General features: G+C 38.4%; 1 protein-coding gene across 1 annotated transcript in view; it reads right to left on the bottom strand.

The window, feature by feature from the left end:
- Nucleotides 1-14,844, bottom strand: part of LOC116992255 (protein furry homolog) — an 89,663-nt gene extending 74,819 nt beyond the window's left edge. Inside the window, exon 1 of the mRNA XM_033051713.1 lies at nt 14,222-14,844. Coding sequence (XP_032907604.1) covers nt 14,222-14,291 — 70 coding nt within the window. The 5' untranslated portion in view covers nt 14,292-14,844. The remainder of the gene's footprint in view (nt 1-14,221) is intronic.
- Between the last annotated feature and the right edge of the window lie 4,377 nt (nt 14,845-19,221).

The raw sequence follows: 19,221 nt of genomic DNA, 5'->3' as shown, positions 1-19,221 counted from the left end.
TTCTCTCCTTTTCAGTTGGCTGTAATCACTTTTTATATAACAACTTAATGGCTAAAAAACTCACCCAGAATGTGACAGTTTGGGGTTAAATGCTTAATTAGACTTCAAGGTTTTGAAATCTCATCTCCAACCTTTAAAAAAGCCTTCATGTGGAATAACTAATACAGTAATTTTAAAATAAAGTTTGTGATGGTTTTGTTTTGTGTTTGTTTTCCTTTTAATGAAATCAATCTAGTTCCAATTCCACTGATGTAAACAGATAAATACTCTCTAGTTTTCCTTGAAAACCCTTAGGACAATATTCAGCTTTCTGAAAATGCTATTCAGTATATCGTACTTAAATTATCAATGCAGATACTTATTAGATTTTCAGGACACAGTGCCAGTTCTTCTACAGTTTATGGAAAATCATAGCTATAATTTGAATCCAAAATGCATATGACTGCATGATTCAAAACAGAAAAAAGAGATTGAAAAAGATTGCCATTGATCACACTGATCAGTTGCGTTTAATGATATAAAATGTTCACTAGTAACTTGTGTTTAGGAAGTTCAATGACTAAAGATAATTTTCTGTATTCATCATAATTATATAATTTGTTATTTATATTTACACACACACATACATATAACAGTAATGTAGATATTAGAATCTTCTAGGCAAATATTTAGAACTGTGCTCCCTATAAAGCAGGTAATCATATCCAACCCAATAAATGTAAACAATACCAATTTGAAACATCTTTTCTGGATTTAATATTATAAAACAGAAAATTTTGTAACAAAAATTCATGCCCCGAGGACATTGTCATAATACAAATGGAATTGGTAAAATGCATGACATCTCAGTCAGGCTTTAGGAAAATTTACCAATTAAAAAAAAATTTGGCAAGTAAGTGTGCTAGCTGTTCAAGAGGTTCTGAAAAGTATTATGTACCTTTTTGTACTTGATTGAGAAAAATGTTTTATTAAAATCAGTGGTAGCACGTTTGAAAAAACTGTTTCATTACCTTCCAGGGATAGATTCCTTAATGCAACAAGGAAATTACTGCAGAAATTAGTAACAGACTTTATGGTGATCTAGAAACAATGGTATTAATATTAGGCAGATAGTCCTTCTAAGGATCTATTAATATCAAAACATATGATAAATTTAAATAAATATCTAACTTGCCAGCAGTGTGACACTTCCATTTTACTCCTTGGAGGACTACTGCTTGTCCTCAAATAAATGAAAACCCCTTACTTGTAAATGCCATTCTCAGAGCTCCATTGTAGCAGTCACCTGGAATTCCCACTTTGGGCAAAACAGAGCTGGGAATTTGCCCAGGAGCATCTATGCATATACATGCACCTTCTGTCACTACAGCTGCAGTGAGAAATCCTGTTTTTCCCCTTTCAGTGAAGAGCTGGCCTTACACTGCAGTTTAAGGATGTAGCCAGTCTTTTTTTATCATGTTTTAAAAATAAATTCTATCTTGAAAGACATTTACAGGTTGAGATGGTAAATAAGTTCCCAGATTTCTACTCTAAACAATTCCAATAAATAATTTATTTCACTTGATTATTTTTTCTCTTTTTTCATTACTAATACTTAGATACTCAAATGTATATACATATACTTAAATGTCACAACATGCCATTTACCTTCTTTCAAATCCCTGATGAGGAGATAAAGTAAAGCCGAGAGCCCATCCCTGCAGTACACAACTGCTTAGCTCAATCTAAGGTGATAACAAACCATCCACGAGGATACTTTTAATATTTACAGTGCCTCATGCCAGTTTTTAACACATTGCTCACAAAACTATTATGCCTGAATGTATACTGAGTGACACTCAAATATTCCCTAATGCCCAAAAACATGGTTTGTTTCTTCATTCAGCTGAGAACTGTCAAAAGTGCCCAGATCTGTCTGACACCCTCCCCTGGGAGATGCTACTACAGAATAGTTTTTATTATTAGTTTAGACATTACCTCCTGTATTGGAGGAGAAGTCCATTAGGAAGTTACCTGCTACTGCATTACAAATAATAATAAATAGAATGGTGAGCTGAGAGGACATTTCTTTGTACACCTGTGTGCTTTCCACTGTGCTGCATTACCTCATTGGACTCAGGCTTTCAGAAGTGAGGTAATACAGAGGATGTATGATTAATCTGATGCCAAATGAACCAACTGTTGACCCAGTTACCTTAACAGCATGTGCAAGGCACTTGCTGTTCTCCTCACCTGGTAACATTTAACACTTTATGTCCCCCCCAGCACTGAGGCAAAGGAAGGCAGACCCTCTGCTGGAAGGATGTGCTATAAAGCAAGGATGTAGGATGGAAATCAGGTTTCCTGCACTGCATTCTGCTCTTGGGAGGGAATTTCTCTGTCTCTCACCTCCCCCATCTTCCCAGCTGCTCTCTTCTTACTCCATCTCTACAATCTGGTCTCACGGCTGTGTCTTCCCCACTTCAGGCTCCCTATTCCAGTTCTGGACTCCCAGGCACTGTTCACTCATCTAAACTTTGCTCATCTCACCCTTCCAGCACTCTTAACCCCATCCCATTCCTCCTCCCATCCCTATCTTTTCACCTACCCCTCTCCAGCATGCCCTTGGTTCCATCTCATGCCAGGCACTCTCAATTTCCACTCCCACTGTCTGGGAAGTATCAGTTCCTCTTCTTCTGATTCCTTCCCCATAATGATTCCCCTGCGTCTTCTCCTTTCATTCCCACAGGCTCTTTGCTGGGCTTTTATTGCAGATTCACTCCCCTCTGTCCCTACTTTCTTTGTGCAGTCACTGTGCAGAGGCAGCTGGCTGTAAGGTCTCTGTCCCCCACCCATCCCAACAAGAGAATTTTGAATATGAACTAACAACAGGGTTTATTTTGCATTTTCTCATTCCTAGAGAGGGTAGAACCATTTTGGCAGAAAATTCTAAAGTTCACTTGTGGGGACGTTAAGTTTAGAAGTGCTTTAGCCCAAACTGCAGAGCTCAGGAAAAGAGGGGATTTGCATTTTAAAAGTAGGCACAACAATAAAAACAACAATATTAAATTAAAAAAAATATATAAAATATTCCAACTTCTCTATATTAACAACTTTTAAAAGTTCATTAAAACTACAATTCAAATTATTTCAGTTGCCATGGAGGTCTGCAGCTCCCTATAACACTCACTTCTACCTGTCCTATCCTTTACTGCTTAAATACATTACAGACAAATGAGTAAAAAAAACCCCAGTATTTTTAACCTCACATACCCTTGGAAAATATTTTCATCTTCCATGACATATTTGTTAAAGATTCACCAAGGACACACTGAGACTTTGCTTAATTTACTACAAACACTGATTACTTGTGTATTTCAAGACGGGATACATTCCAACTTCAGATTCCCAGAGAATCAGAAATGCTTTTGATCAAACACTCATCCCAGTAAAGAATACATAGTCTGTTCTGTCCCATTTTCCTGCCTATGAACAGTACAACAAAAATCAAAATGACCACCTAGCTTCAGTTCAGATGGCACACAGATAAAGGGTGGAGTGAGGTTATTTGTTTCAAATATCTGCCTTCATAGAAAAAGAAATACAGCTATTCTCATCATTTAAGACATCAGTAGCAACAAATATGCATGCTGTGGAATTTTAAAACAATCCAATGATATTTCCATATGAAAATTACTACTTACTGTCAATTAAAAATCTCATTCTATATATTAACTGGCTGAGTTCCAATTTACAATGTGTCACTTGGCTACCAAGAATGTGAAGGAAAAAAGGTTCTTCCAGTTCAAAAATAGAAGACAGGGCTTCATTTCCAGATCCAACACAGGATATGTGTTTCTCAGTTAATTTCTCTGTTTTGATTTGCCCAGGAATAGCAATACAGCAATCCTTCATATTCAGGTAATAATGCTGGAAGAATTTAAGTCTGTAAAGCTTCCAGATGGGAAGCACTGTGAGAATATTATTATAATGGAGACCATAGCAATGAAGTTATTTGCAGTGGTTTCCCTGCACCTGAATTAATGAATGTCAATTTGCATCTTGTGAATGTAGTTTAAAACAGGCAACAAAATGAGTTTTGTGTGCAGTCCTCTCAAAGGTGTGACTGAAGCTTGTTTCACAGCTGGGGTACTAATAAAGGCTGCCACAGCAAGGATTTCCCTGCATCTAAGAAGGCAGGAGGCTCATGCAGTCATTTTCCAACATCTGAGATTCCCTCTTCTCTGACAAACAGCCTCAACTTGCAAATTCATAGAAACTTAAGTATCTTTATGAATTCTACCCTTCTCTGAATTGTTCTGAATTTGATTAAGATGTCAAAAAAAAGGTAGGCAGGCAGACTGAATAAGTTTTGCTTCCACAGGAAAGCTATCTAAAACATTTCCAGCTACAAGGGAATGGCTACTTTCGGCACTTGGTATCTCAGTAATGTGCAAAGAATAAACCTCCTTATGAAAACATACAACTAGACATTGCTGTGAATATATGCAGAAATCCATTCTGCAAACCTCTCAAGGCAGAACTTTTACAAGAACTCGATCCAGGTAACCTTCTGACTAAAAAAACAAATTAATGCACACATTTAAAGGCATTCATAAATAACAATCAGAAATGCAGTAAGAAAGATAATTCTGTATATTATCTTGTTCAAGGAAAACAGTATCTAAACAAACCAATTTATAAATGGACATCCTTTGAAGTTTAGTTTACTCCACACACAAGTTGAGACTCTTCAAAGTTACAGAGAGAGAGGAGATAGCTTGAGATTAGGAAAAAATGTTAGCATAATGACCACCCAATTACAGGATAATTCCTTCAAACCAATATCTTTGTCAGACTTCTGTGCTGAGCCACATGCTACTTAAGAACTCAAGGGAATATAAATTAGTCTTCCAAACTCAAGCTTTTCAAAATAAAACTAAAACCTGTAATTTCTGTAATTTCATTACTACAAATAAAATCAAGATCTGATGCATTCTGTTGATCAGCCCTTGTCTGATACTAATTCATCTAACATCTTCACATTTTAGCCATACACAAACTGTGATTTCTCACTCCCTCACTGACTAGAGAAAAACCACAGCAGTCTCTCAACTTGTATGCATTAGCACTACATGTGATGACTGCAAATTTCTGAAAGAATAGAAAGTATCCAGGATAAAGATTGTATAGCATGTCTCCCAAAAGGGCCTCCCTTTTTTATTTTAATGTGTGAAACTTCTCTCCTAAGGCTCCAATCACATAATTAAACTCTTTATCAGCAATGTATTCCCCTAGAAAAACACGATACTGTCACTATAGTGATCCCACAGTATTTACAAAACAACACTTGGATTTCTCTTCAAACCATTGTCCTGAAAAGAGCCCCAAAATCTCTCTTCTGAGACAGGACAAAGATGAATCTCTCATGCACCTCTAATACCAATTGTATCAGTGATCTTATATTATGCACAAACATCAATATTTTGAGGGTGTTTCTGTATTTGTGATCTCTTTTTCACACAGATGAGGAAGCAAGTGGCATTCAGTAACTCAGTGAAACTACTGCAAGTTGGCTGAGAGAAAACCAGGAAGTCATTGTTTCTCAGATGTGTTTTATTCAGTGGCTTGTTTCAGTAAGTTCTGCTGTCTACCTTGAAAAGAAAAACTCTGCCATCCCTCGGTTTTGAATGTGAATTTGCCAATATATAGAAGATCATAAATGTGTAAGGAATTGCCAGGCTTCTCTGTAGTTCCTGTGAAGAAGAGAGTCTGGGCTTCTGAACTCTGAACTTGAACAAGTTCTACGTTTCCCCCTTTGAGATGTGCCATGTCAAAGGGAACACCAGAATCTGGAAGACAGAGGCCAGAGAGACCATCTTACTGAAGAAGGAGACAGAAGTTTCGCTCAGTACTTCACTCCACTATCACTAAATTCCCTTCCTCATTCAGGGTCCACATTGCCCTTGCTCAGCCTTTTGCCACTAAGGAAGCAAGAGTAACTCTCCCTCTTGACTTTGATATTCCTTGCAAAGCCCACCTCCAGCTGTGTTTTGAATTTCCAAGCACTGTCCCTGCATGCCCAGGCAATGTCTATAAATTCCTTCTTTGCAGCCAAATCACACTTCTGCCTTGGATGTATTGCCTTTTTCACAGTGGAGCTCAGCCAAGAGGTCCCTGATAAGTCAAGCCAGTCTCCCCATACTCCTGTTTGTTCCCTTAAGCATGGGGAGTCCATTCTTGTTCTTGGAAGATGCTGACCTCAAAGACCTGCCAGCTTTCCAAAGTTCCTTTGCTTTCTAGAGCTGTCCCTCATGAGATCCCCACTAATAGCTTCTGAAATCTCAAAAACTGAAATCTACTCTCCCTATCTCCAGGGTCTGTACATAACCACTCTTTCCCCACTTTTTTCAGGATTTTGAGCTCCAGTCAGGTTTTCCATGTTAATGGGTAACAGACCCAGTTGCACTTCACCTATTTCGTCCACTGTAATTCAGGAAGCTATTTCCAATACTCTCAAGAAATCTTGTCTGCTTGCATCCTACTATTTCACACTTGCAGCAGACATCAGGAAGTCTCTCATGTGAACCAATATCAACAATTCATGAACTTCCTCAAGTTGTTCAAAGAAGAATTCTACACTTCATCTGATCAATGCCCTGTAACATATTCCCATCATCACCCTGTAACACTTCAAGCCATCTGTTGTAATCCTGACCCACAAACTCTCCATCATACTGTCACCCATTCATCCCATAGAAGAGTTCCAGATCCACAAGGAGTTCCTTCACAAAGACAGCATCTTTCACTCCTTAGTTCCCTGAAGGCCCTCCCTCAAGAGCTTGTATCCATCCATCCATCACATCCATCCCAGCATTCCAACAGCGAGAGCCGTTAACACCCAGCTTGCTACTGCTGTGACATTGTAACTTGTGCCTGCATGCAGCACCTGATTTCTTCATGAATGTTTTCCAGAATGCATGCTATTTGTGTACATACATTTAATATATATAAAAGGTTGTCCCTTCATCCTGTTCTGCAGTTCCTACTATGTTTCTCTTATTCCCTTTGCCCTGCATCCTTTGCTTTCCACCCCTGTTCACTGCCAGCTAACTGAACTATGGGTCGTAATCCCCCCTCTACTGGCACCCCTAGTTTCCAGCTCTCAGTAGGATGATGAGCCAGGCAGCAGGTGTTTTGTCCTGCTTTCTCATACTATTGAACACCTTTCTACTTGCATTCTTAAAAATATAAACCATGCAAGAACTTAAAATATCTCGCTGATAGAGCTACTGCAAAGTTTGATGTTTAGTATTCCTTTTAGCTACTGCAATAGACAAAGGATTGGATGATTCAGAAGAAAATATTTGAGGAGAAGCGATTTTCTTTCCATGAACAATTGATTTTGATCTAGTTTAGGTAACTGCAGAGACTGAAAAATTACTGACTCACAAATAACTCAGCTACTTATCTCTGTGAAATTATTCTGCATTCCAAATTTATCATGGAAACAATGGCAACAACATCGCTGCTGATGCTCTGAAAAGAGAGGGATGTAAAAGCTAGACTTGTCTTCTTCCTGGGAAAGGAACTATTACCAATATTTAGAAGTGGGCATAGGTACAGGAGTCACTATTAAAGTAAATATGATTTACCATACAGTTCCACCAGCCTAATACCATGGATCAGCCAAAACTGCTTCCCACTCCTAGCAGTGTACCCTCATCCCCTTTCTCATGCTGACACCAGCATCTACACCATTTTAGGAAGTTTAGCGTTCAGGATATTAAGTAATTTCACGATTATAAGCCACACCTGAGTATAAGCCCCACTTCCGGGTGTCAGCAACTTTTTGTTCTTTGTCCGTATATGTCGCACCTGATTACAAGCTGCACTTTGGGTTCAGACCAAAATTTTAGTCAAAATGGTGCGGCTTATAATTGTGAAATTACTGTAACTCTGTGGGTAACTAGAGTGGCAGAGAAGGGGCAGGAGGCAAGGGGACAGGAGTAAGAGACTGGGATGAGATTGTCCCTCCCAGTCACAGCTACTGCAGTGCCATATGTGCCATTCATGGTTTCAACACCCACAGGAATTCAGTCTCTAGAGCTACCAACTCTTAGCAAGGGTCTGTGGTTTCTGATTGTTTAGAAACTCAGGAAATGAATACAGAAAATAAAGTTGGGCAAGCACATGCAACTGTAATTCTGTAGGTGTGGACCCTGCTTCCTACTGCCCCCAAGTCAATACACAGAAAAGAGTTAAACTATCAATGCAATGAGTGTATCAAAAGTGGAGAAAATACAAAATGATTGTTAAGTAGCAATTTAACATATTAATACAATAACTTATATTCTCCAGTATTAAATTTTAAACACTATTGTACATTTTCTACTCCTAAGGTATTCTGTTTATTACTTTCCTTATACATATATATACTCCCTTTTTCATAATTAGAATTTTTGTAATTATATAGACATATAAAAATAAAAGATACCACAGCTTATTCAATGGTATATTACATGAATAGAAGAAACAACAATTGGTAGTTTTTTCCTGGATCCTTTTGAATAATAACTAGCAACACTAGAAAAAAACAAACCGCTGGTATTTTGATAACATCAAGGATATAACAAATACATATTCACTCAAAGTGAATACATACAGTATAACAGAATAGTTTTATTTTTACCACAGGTAAAATAGAACATTTATGGAATATCTACTAGTAACTAACAAAGGCTAGTTTCCAGGTCATCTTATATTTTGGTGTTTTGAGCTTTTACCACAAAAATTTATGTATACCATATTACAGTCAAAGCATTTGTAGATTTTTACTGCAGCAATTCAAACTTTTTAATGACAAGGCAACTCATTCTACAAATCAACTGAATCTTGCAATAAAGTATTTATGATTTTCTCATCCCTGTTTTCCCTCCCGTATGGTAAAAATGCTTTTGGAATGTCCTCAACTGAGTAGCAAATACCAAAATAAATAAAAAAAAAATTTTTTTAAAGAGTTCTCATGTTTCCAAAGTAATAAAACTTTCATTTTCCCTTACTTCTGAGAATAACCATGTCAAAATGCAAGTTCTAAAATGGGAACCACCAGAACATAAACAGTCTAAACGTGGTTTACTACCTTTTCCTTCGGATCAGACCAAATACAAAGGAAGTTCCTGGGAGATAGCAGTCACCATTATCAAGCAAGACACTTCACTGCTGACAATCACAGACTACTTAGAGCTGAAGAATACACTAAGCACCCTCCCTTCAGGTTCAATGGACAGAGTAATCAATCCCCTACACACAGCACAACAGCTTGAATTAATGGCATCCCCTGTCCCAGGCAGGCTCAGATGCCAAGACAGGAGCAGATGCTAAACCTTGTGCCGAGGGCTGCCCAAAGGAAGGTGTGCACTCTGCAGATGTATCGGAGTGAGACATCAGGAGCCAGCAGAACACACAAATCCCAGTTTCTCGGTCTACTCAGCACTGGCCCCATCCCTTCCCCAGCTGCTTCAGGCAAGAACTGATCCTCTCCCCGCAGGGTGAGTTTGCAGCACATCAGCTTCTGGAATCAGGTTATTTGGGCCTGCAAGAGTACAGATGCCAGAGCAAGAGATAGGGGAAGGAAGGATAGGTTCTCCTTGTTCAGTGAATGTATTTGTCTAAGTGGGCACTGGAACACACGATGGAGCCCTCTTTCCAAGAGTGGTATCTTGCTAGAAATCTCTGATAGCATGGTGTGCTCAGGGTATTCAGCCTTAAACAGGTCTGTGTTTGACTGCAGATAAGGGAACCCTACAAAACAGCTGTTATCACCCTTATGCACAATAAAATCTTATTAGAAGATCAAACAAGTGCATCACAGACTTGGACATAACAGAGACTTTCAGCTAAGGATGTGTCTGTGGCCTTCCCTTTCCTCTTGCTCATCGACACAAGACTTCATGAATATTCTCTGTAAAAAGGCTGAGTTTTATTGCCATGTTCATTTATTGAAGGACTAAACGTTCCTCATTAATTTCTTTTCCTGACATGGTAGAAACATATCTTCAAGAGAAGAACAGAAAATGGCTGACCACATGGCAGCTAGGAACCCTTCAGCTTCATGTTGGCCCCTGGAAAGTCTCTGACACCTGATGCTCTTTTGAGCACAGAACTTGTTTTGATGCTAACCCTGTGTTCGGTATGTGACCTGCAAGCTGTGGAGGAGCCAGAGATCCTACTGGGAGTGCTGTGGGATGTGAGCTGATGTGGGTGTTTGTGTGGTCCCAGCCCTGGGCTGTCTCTGATGCTACCACCACTAGTAAACAAGAAGTAGCTTTTGACAACTGCTACAGGGACTGGGCACACAGGGGCACAGGGAAGAGAACACTGCTGTAGGACTGAGCAATGGGCTCTGTACAGCACAAAGGGGAAGAGGATGATGACATGAGGATTTTGGTGTGGATGTTGGCTGCTGTGGAAGAAGGCAAGGAAGTATGGCCATGGGAAAGAGATCTGATAAGAAGTCCTTATTCCGAGTCTGCATGAAATGCAAGTCCGCAAAAAACCCTTTTGCTATTGAAAGGTAGATAAACAAGAATTTCAATCCTTAAAATCAGGCCCTGCAGGTAACTCTGTTCTGTGAGTGCCAAATATAATATTCCCTATGCAAAATATGCAGTTTCGTTTCATTACAAAGAAAGAAACCTTAAAACCTATCTCTAGTGAGACAAAGAAATGCAGCTTCTACAAGCCCACACAGAAGCTGACTTGTGAGAGCATGAGTGAGCCATCTACCTGTGCCATTTAGATTCTTCTACAGAATCCTTTCCTCCAATAAACTTAATTGCTGATCAGATCTAGGAACTGCAAAAGGCAGAATTTATTATAGACTTTTCTGCAGTTCATAATGACGGTACTCTAGGTGCTTGTAGCTAGATTTCAAAATTTCTGTTCAGATAGCTTTGTAAACTATGAATTTGAAAAATACCATTGGAAATTAAATTCAGAATAAATCTATCTTATTCATTAAAAAAAATCTTAGGAAAGATCAGGCTTCAAGTTCTTAACATTTATATTTATGTATTATTCCTTGAATAAATTACAAATGTTTATTTTCAAAAATGCATTTTGCAGTATTTCCTCAACACATCTGAGGAAAAGACTCTTAATTGTCCTAGTTTTGGTAAACCCTATTTTATTCTTGTCAGCTTATTGACCTCAGTGGGCCAAGTGAGCACCACTCACCTTGTGCAGTCATAGGCATTTTAGCAGTACTTTCAAAACTAAGTAATGCAAATTATTAATGCAGTTGTTGATTAATGCAGCACATCAAAAACACTCACTATTTAAGAAAATATAAGAACACACATGAGATGGGTAATAAAAGCCCCTTGTTCTTATTTTCCAACCAGAGAATTGTAGTTCTGATTCCATCTCCAACACAACACAGGAATATTTTACAGACAGCATAACTTGCAGAGTATCTTATAGACACATGCAGAGCAAAAGTCTGTCTTGGGAAGTGCACAAAGGAGTATTTTGAGATTGCTCAGTTTGATGGGATGATTCGAAGGCCAGACTGTGACTTGGCTTTTTTACCAGCTAGGAGGAAGAGCGCAGGCTCTCTGAGAACACACCACGGACTGTGTTGGACTGTATCACCCTGACTGCAACAGTTAAAGTGAACCGACCCCATTGTCCATAAATCACCTGCCTCCTTAGCTGGACGATGAACATGCAAGCAGCATGCTAGGGGAACACCTCAGGGAGTGCTATGTGACACTGAACTGAAATCCCGCCTGGCATGTCAAGAACACTAGTTTGCTAAACTCCTTAGCAAAATCAGGGGAAAACGTCATTCCAAGTAGAATAATTGAGTATATTTCAGGGTGTGGGCAACAGACATGGATGGCAATCTGCTAGCAAGTGCTGATGTTCTGTGTAAGCCAAAACACAAATCAGTGGAAAGACCTGGCTTAGTCCCACCTGGTTTTGGTGGGACTAAAAAGCCTGGGAAGGATAAATGCTGTTTAAACCGATGTTTTAAAGTGCCAGTTTGCAGAAACATATATGGACAGCACCTCTGGGCTATTAACACTGCAGCAAAACATACACTGTAGGAACCAAAGTTATTTTTCTTTTAAAAATGTTAGACCTCTTGCTGCTATATAAATGCCCCGGCACAATTCATGGCTTACTTCTGGTCTTGGGTGTGCAGACAGAGCACCAATTCTCTGAAAAACATGCTCCTGTGCATGCATGTGCAGGCTTCCCAGCAGTTTCTCAAGCAAGGGAAGTGTTTTCCTCTGCTCCACCCATCACATAGCAGAGCTGAAGAAAGCCCTAGGTTTTTTTTTAACTCCCTACTATCTTCTTATCAAATCGTTTGTTTTTCAGCTAGAAAGGATTCATTCAGATTTATGAACATACCCTTCCAGTATGAAAGAAAAAAAAACCCCAGTAGGCAACAAGTTTAAGGCCACTTGGGTTAATTTACTCTATTTCTTCTTACTGTTCCTTCAGATACAGCAGAAGAGGTGTTTATCCACTAAAAGAATGTCAGAAATATCAATTATCCTTATACTGTTTCCATTTCCCCAAACTAGAACTGAAGGACTTCTAATTTCAGACTAGAAATACTTCTCCTATATTGAACTACCTTCAATATACTTCAAGACAAAGGAAGAAGAAAAAACCAACATTTTATATTTAATTCTATAATGTAGTTGGTTTTATATTCTTAGGTGCTGGTTTTACTTCAAGACACAGTAGGCTATTACAAAATTAATGCCAGAACTGATTTGATTTCTGCACCATAAACTGACTTGTTTTTCTTCTGTCATAAGCTGTGCCTAGCTTGTTATAAAATATGTGCTGTCACAATACACACTTATGCTCTCAGTATTTGATTAATATTAGTCCAAGAAGGTAACTGAGTCATAAAATTCTCTCCTAGTCCTTGTGGGATCACTTATTTGAATGAATATGCACTAAATATTTTTTTGTAGGAGGGCAGATAAGCAATGTTATTTAGGTAATACTATTATTCCCTGGTGACTTCACACTTGTGGTAGAAAAACAGATTCAAACAAGCACTACAGTGCTACTGAGGTTACAAATGACCTGGAAAAAACAGTTTCTATGGATATCATTTAATGAATACAAGTCTTGCATGTCACACATCTAATATAGTTTTTGTTTATTTCTTTGCACGTATAAGGTACTCTTCTTGTATTGAGCACATTTTGCAATTCTTTTATACCATAGAATTTTTAAACACTAGACTTTTATGCAGAAATTATTAAATTATAGCTAGTAGGATGATCAGAACCTTATTTCACACGTAGCCAAGTTGGATTTTTCCAGAGACATTGTGTCCTATCTTTTAAAAACAGTTAAATAGGGAGATTCAGCACTGTTAATAAAAGCTTCTACAGAGAAGGAATATACTGTTCATGTACTTTAACTTAAAAAGCAAATTTCTGCCAGTGTTATCTCATCACCTTACCTAATCTGAATATATTTGCAAGCACTAAATTTTATTCAGACATCTTCATTACATAATATAGCTAAAACGTCTATAGAGTAATTGATTTAAAAAGCAATGGAAATCAGGAACAGCAGTACTGAAAATACTAAGGCAGACTAAAATGCTATTTGTTTACATTCTGCAAAACCCAGCCTGGATCAGATAAACAGATGGATTCTTTCTGGCCAGAAATATTGCATAAGATTCTGAAATTAAGCATAGAGGGTGGGAAGTGCAGCTATAAGCAATTGATGTTTTGCTTCCCATCACACCAGAATGACTTTCAGATCTGAAGCAGAATAATTACATTTTGTCCTTGGTGCACAATTAATAAAAACCAACTTCCGAGCAATGCCACACCCTTGTGATTAAACATAATTAAAAAAAAAAAGAATTAGATAAAGTCTGAACAAATCAAACAAACATGTAGGCAGGAAATGTTGTTTGGAATGCACTCCCTGCAATGTACTGTTAGACCCAGAAAGCAGCCTAACTTCAGAATTCAATCAAGCAAAATCTAGTATAATCTCATTACAGCCTTTGCAGTTAATGAAACCTATTTAGATCTCTGACATTTTGATTTTTAGAGCCGACAAAAACACGAATTACTTGGTTTATAATAACACAAACATACAGAAAGGTAAGATTCTATCCTTTAGGTTATCCTAGCTGTTTACCAAGCAATGCGTAATATGAAAAGATTACTCTTCTGCTACTCACTATTGCTCCAGGATTTCAGTAAATATTTGATACTGATTTCAAAGAAGCCTGAATCCTGCTGGCTAGCCATGTCTGCTGCATACAAAGAGGCTTCTATAATTCTGAGCAGCTGAAGTGGCAGGTACTATGTATGTAGATGTGACTGTCACCAGTCAGTGATGTAAACGAGGGGTCAGAGGAGGAAATGAAGTCTCCGCAGATCCACTTCTTCCGTTCATGGTAGGTAAGCTCATTAAAAAAAAAAAAAAATAAAAAAAGCTCAACAACAACAACAACAAAAACACACCATGAGATTTTTGTCCTTTGCTCTTCCTTCGGGGCTTGTTCTTAATTCTATCTGAGGAGTGTTTTACTCCCTCGCCCCCTCAGTACTCAGTATTTTCATTTATTCCATTCCGCAAGCGGGCACATCTCGTCTGCTCGGTGAAGGCACACGCAGCAGCAGAGCACTTGTTCCATGGGCACAGCTGGAGCGTGTTCCCGAGGGCTGGCAGAGCCGTGCCTTAGCCCCGAGCCTGGCTGGAGGTCTCTCCCAGCAGAAGCTCCAGCCCGATGGACGCGCCTCCTCTCGCCAGCCCAGGAGCAGCTCGGAGCCTCGCCGAAACCTTCCCTGTGCAGCTGCAGGGATCTTACACGCACTGCTTAGCTTTAGGGGGAAAAAAGCACCCTCTAATGAACATCCTCCGCCTGCTCTGGTCAGCTGCTCTCCTTCCGCCTGCTTCCAAGAAGAGCGCGCTGAACTCTACACAACTGCATCATGCTGCGGTAAAGCAGAGCTGCACCCATAGATCTGATTGCAGTGACGCCGGGAAGGAAAAAAGGCTCTGCCTCACTTGCACAAGAGAAGCGCTTCCAGAGTACTAAACCCACGGCATTCAGGCTGGCTGCTTCTGCTTTTCTTTCACTGCTATAGAAAAAACGTGTTGTTATTTTTTTCTTGACACTTTTGCTGCCCCCCCCAACAAAGATGAGAGACAGCAAGCTGAATTCATAAGGGCAAATAAGCCAGAGAGCTCACTGCTTTGTATTCACCCCTGAAAGAGCCACAGAAAACTCAGTTTGATATCTTTTTTTATCTTGAATAATGGTTTCTAAAAGGAACTGAATTCACATAAGAAAAATAAGGCAGAAGCAATTCACTGCTTGTTAATCTCTCTGTATTTTCTACAAAATACTTAATTGCTAGGTACGATTTCCATATTCCTGAGGTTTTATTTCATATAATCACACTACATCACTATGCGTATTTCAATGGTAATTAAGAAAAAGAAGAATCAGTTTCCAAAATACTTTTTGTTTCACATATTCTTGGTATCATCCTTCCAGATATTATTTCCTGGGAATAACAGTACTTTTTTTTTCTCACTTAGTGAAATAAATTTCCAGCAGCATTTCATAATTACAGTATCTGAGACAAAATAGAGCTTGTCTGCTGCTGATTCTTCTAAAAACGTTGCCAGCAATTGTATTCACACATTACTTTTAGTTTCAGTATGCAGAATATTTGATGTTTGGACTGGAAACTGAGGAAACCAAGGGTTACTAAGACCAAGCTCCTGTGGTTCTCACTGAAAATATGCTTAATGTCTTCTGCAAACATACCTCATCTAGAGATAAGGTTTTGTGTCCTCACTAATGACAGGCTGTTGTTTAAATTCACTTTGTAAACCTTTCAGTTCCTAAATGAACTTCACTCAAAACCTGTTTACACCCTTTCATGGACTTGAACAACCAGAAATGTTCAGAGTAACTCAGGTTTGATCTCACCACCCATGTCAATGAGAGCTGATCAGTTCTTCCTCTCTATGCTGTTATCATCCCACTGCTGTCACTCTGCATCCCCAATTTATATTGAGACCCTGCTATCCCATTTGTACCTCCTTCCTTACCTCTCCACTAACAGTCTCCTCTTTGTGCCGTCCTGTTTTAGCCAGCACAATCCAGTGTTTTACAGTTAAAGTTAAATTCAGCACCAAATAAGGGAAGTTCCAAGATCTAGGACTGATGACTTTCCACCATCCTGCTAACTGATTTTTCATCAGACGCAATGCAAAGTAGGTTTGGAAGTCCTTATTTACCCTCACAAATACTGCATCAATTCCTATGTTCAAGGATATAAGTAATAATTTCCCTTGTGGCACTATAATATATGCTTTTCTGGAGATGACTGATAAATTAATTTTTTTGCAACTATCTTGTTGAAAATAAACACAGGAGATTAATTTGCAAGTAGTTGTATTTCCTAAATCCATATTAGATTTTATCCAATTTGAAGTGAAATTCACACTTTTAAATATAATCTCCCACCAAATTTTGTTTCAGTCTTGAGTATCAAGCAACCTTTCTGTTGATGCAGATGGTTTCCCTCCAATAAACCTGTGGTTTATATTTACAGGGCAGAATCTCTCTTTTCATATGCTCAACAAAAATGTTACTACGCAAGCTCTATGCCTGCTCTTCCTTGAGTGAATGAATGGGAAGCTAACTGGTTTTTGTAATATGAATTTGAAGATCTTTGAGGGTTTTTTTACACCTCACAATTGACTTTTTTGTTCTATTACTTCTCCTACCTCTGTTCTTCTACAAGGCAAAAATGAAAACTAAAGGCATTCATGTAGTTAGCGCTCAAATCTTATTCTTGCACCATCTCTCAACCTCACTGGATACTGGAGTCTTTAAAATCAATGTTCTTGTTTTGAAGTTGTAAAGGAGTAAGGATGTTTAACCATTTGCTTTTTATTCCTTCACATAGTCTTACTCAGCTTATCTTTTGTACTGCTGCTATGAGGAGAATACCAGCTGACATGGGTGACCTGTTAGCTCCATGGGATGCTCTGAGGGTCCCAAGTGTCCCTCACAGGCAGAATGAAAAATTCAGGGTTTGATTGGTTGGTTTTGGTGCTTGCGAGTAAAAGAAATTTCAGACATCCCACACAGGCAGTTTTTTTAACTGTCACTATCCAGCTCCCTTTTAGTTCTAAAGTTTGTATTTTCAAATCTGCAGATCTATCCTTGTTTATTTTGAGTCACCTTGTATGAACAGGATTCAGTAATGTTCCTGCCACTTGGTCTTCACCAGTTATCAAGTCTAACCAGTCTAACAGTCTTTCCTTGACTTTGTGATCATTTGGTGAAGAAATAAATGGGCTATTGCATCCAAGTCAAATCAATGTATTTGACTACCATAGGTAGAGTTTTTGTCTGGTATGTTAAAGTATCACCTAATGCCTATTTGCACTTCCTTATGGAATAACATTAAAAAGGCTACAGCTACATTCAGCTGTCTGCCTAGGAGAGGCAGATTCCCAGCACCTTTCTTACCGACTTCCTCCAAAGTGATATGAAGCCATAGTAATCCAATTTCATGTATATTCCAGGTCTTTTTCAAGCATTGCGTCACATGCAGAATCTCACTGCTCTCACCATTTAGTATTCTTTCTGAAGAACTGCCTATTGTGTGCTTCCACTGACAGTATGAAACTGTACTAAAATACTGAAAAGCTTAATGGATATATTAAGACAAAGTATATTAGGGAAAAACGCCACCTCTATAAGAGTCTATATTTTTGGCATCATATGAGTGAGTTCATACAGAATGGTAGTTGTTAAGTTTAATTCAGGTGTGACACTCCTCCATTACTGGTTCTGCTTTCAAAAGTATCACTCATAACATAAATGCCTCAGAATTTAACTTTTATTCTAACAGCTTCTTTAAAATTAAAAGTATAATCAATTAAAATCTTACTAGTTTCTATGATTCGTCATAAAATATTTTTGAAAAAATTTGAATGCTAAATTGAATTTAAATATTTGCAAGTCAAAATTTGCATGTACAACATCTTCCATATGTAATGACTTTACTCATATTTTGGAAACACTCCTAAAACAGGAATAACACACTGAAATGGCAGAAACATCAGCAGTCTAATTTAGTGTTCTGAACTTATTTTTGGTAGGCTCACAAGACTAAGCAATTTTGAAGTTCCACTTTCATTTTTGTTGACTTTGCGATATTCACAGTTTAGTTATATGTTCTAGGCTGTGAAAGAGACAGGCATGAGCATATGAAATCTGTGAGTGAAAGTAAATTATCTGATGAAGGCTATTACAGAATTACAGTGGGCTCCTTCTTTATGATATTGCTACATGGGAATTGACAATAAGTTGCCTTTTTTTTTTTCACCATACAAAATCATAGATTCAAAATGTAAGGATTTTCATTTGTCTGCCATGATAAACCTGCTGATTACCGTAAGCATTGTTTAAATCATAAACATTTGTGTGTAACTCACACTCCACATTTGTGACACACTGAGCACCTTCTGTTCTCTCACTGTTTTCTGAGATCAGAGGTTACAAATATCCAGGAGCCTTTGTTACCTGGCTAATACCCTTCTCTGTCTGAACAGACTCTGGAGCTGTGGAGTTTCCATACCCCAGTTTTGGGAAAAAGACCTGGGAGATACTGTTCGTCAGCAGGGTCAGAACTGTTCTTGTGAGCAGAATGCTGCATGAACATCTATTGTCAATGCAAAACATCTGAAAAATAGACTTCCAAAGCTTTCACTCAGTAAAGGAACAAGAATAACAAAACCACATACTGCTGGAGGTATTCACAATATCTATCTTGAGGCATCCAGCTCAGATGCCTACACTGGGAGGTGAGTGCCTTCAGCATGACACAATAGTTCCAAAGAGTTCCAGTAAAGAGCACAATTATTTGTTCAAAGCAGCCTGTTTCTCCTTGCTGTATATACATGATACTTAGGGTAAGTACTTTTGTATACTGGATTTTTAGATACTTAATATTTAGTAGCATAGGTACCAATTTTGTTTACAGTTTTAGTGACTGCTGTTTATTACAGTCATTCAGGCAATTTAGTCCTCTATGTTTTCAGCAATGCTTGCAGGAATCCTTAAAAAAGCACATGGAGATTTGAATATAGCACAGTCTTGCACAATCTTCTAGGGCTCATTTTAGCTTGGAATGAAAGGGCCTA

Source organism: Catharus ustulatus, chromosome 2 (assembly GCF_009819885.2).
Source record: "Catharus ustulatus isolate bCatUst1 chromosome 2, bCatUst1.pri.v2, whole genome shotgun sequence".
Classification (NCBI taxonomy): domain Eukaryota; kingdom Metazoa; phylum Chordata; class Aves; order Passeriformes; family Turdidae; genus Catharus; species Catharus ustulatus.
This window is presented reverse-complemented; position numbering and strand designations above follow the sequence as displayed.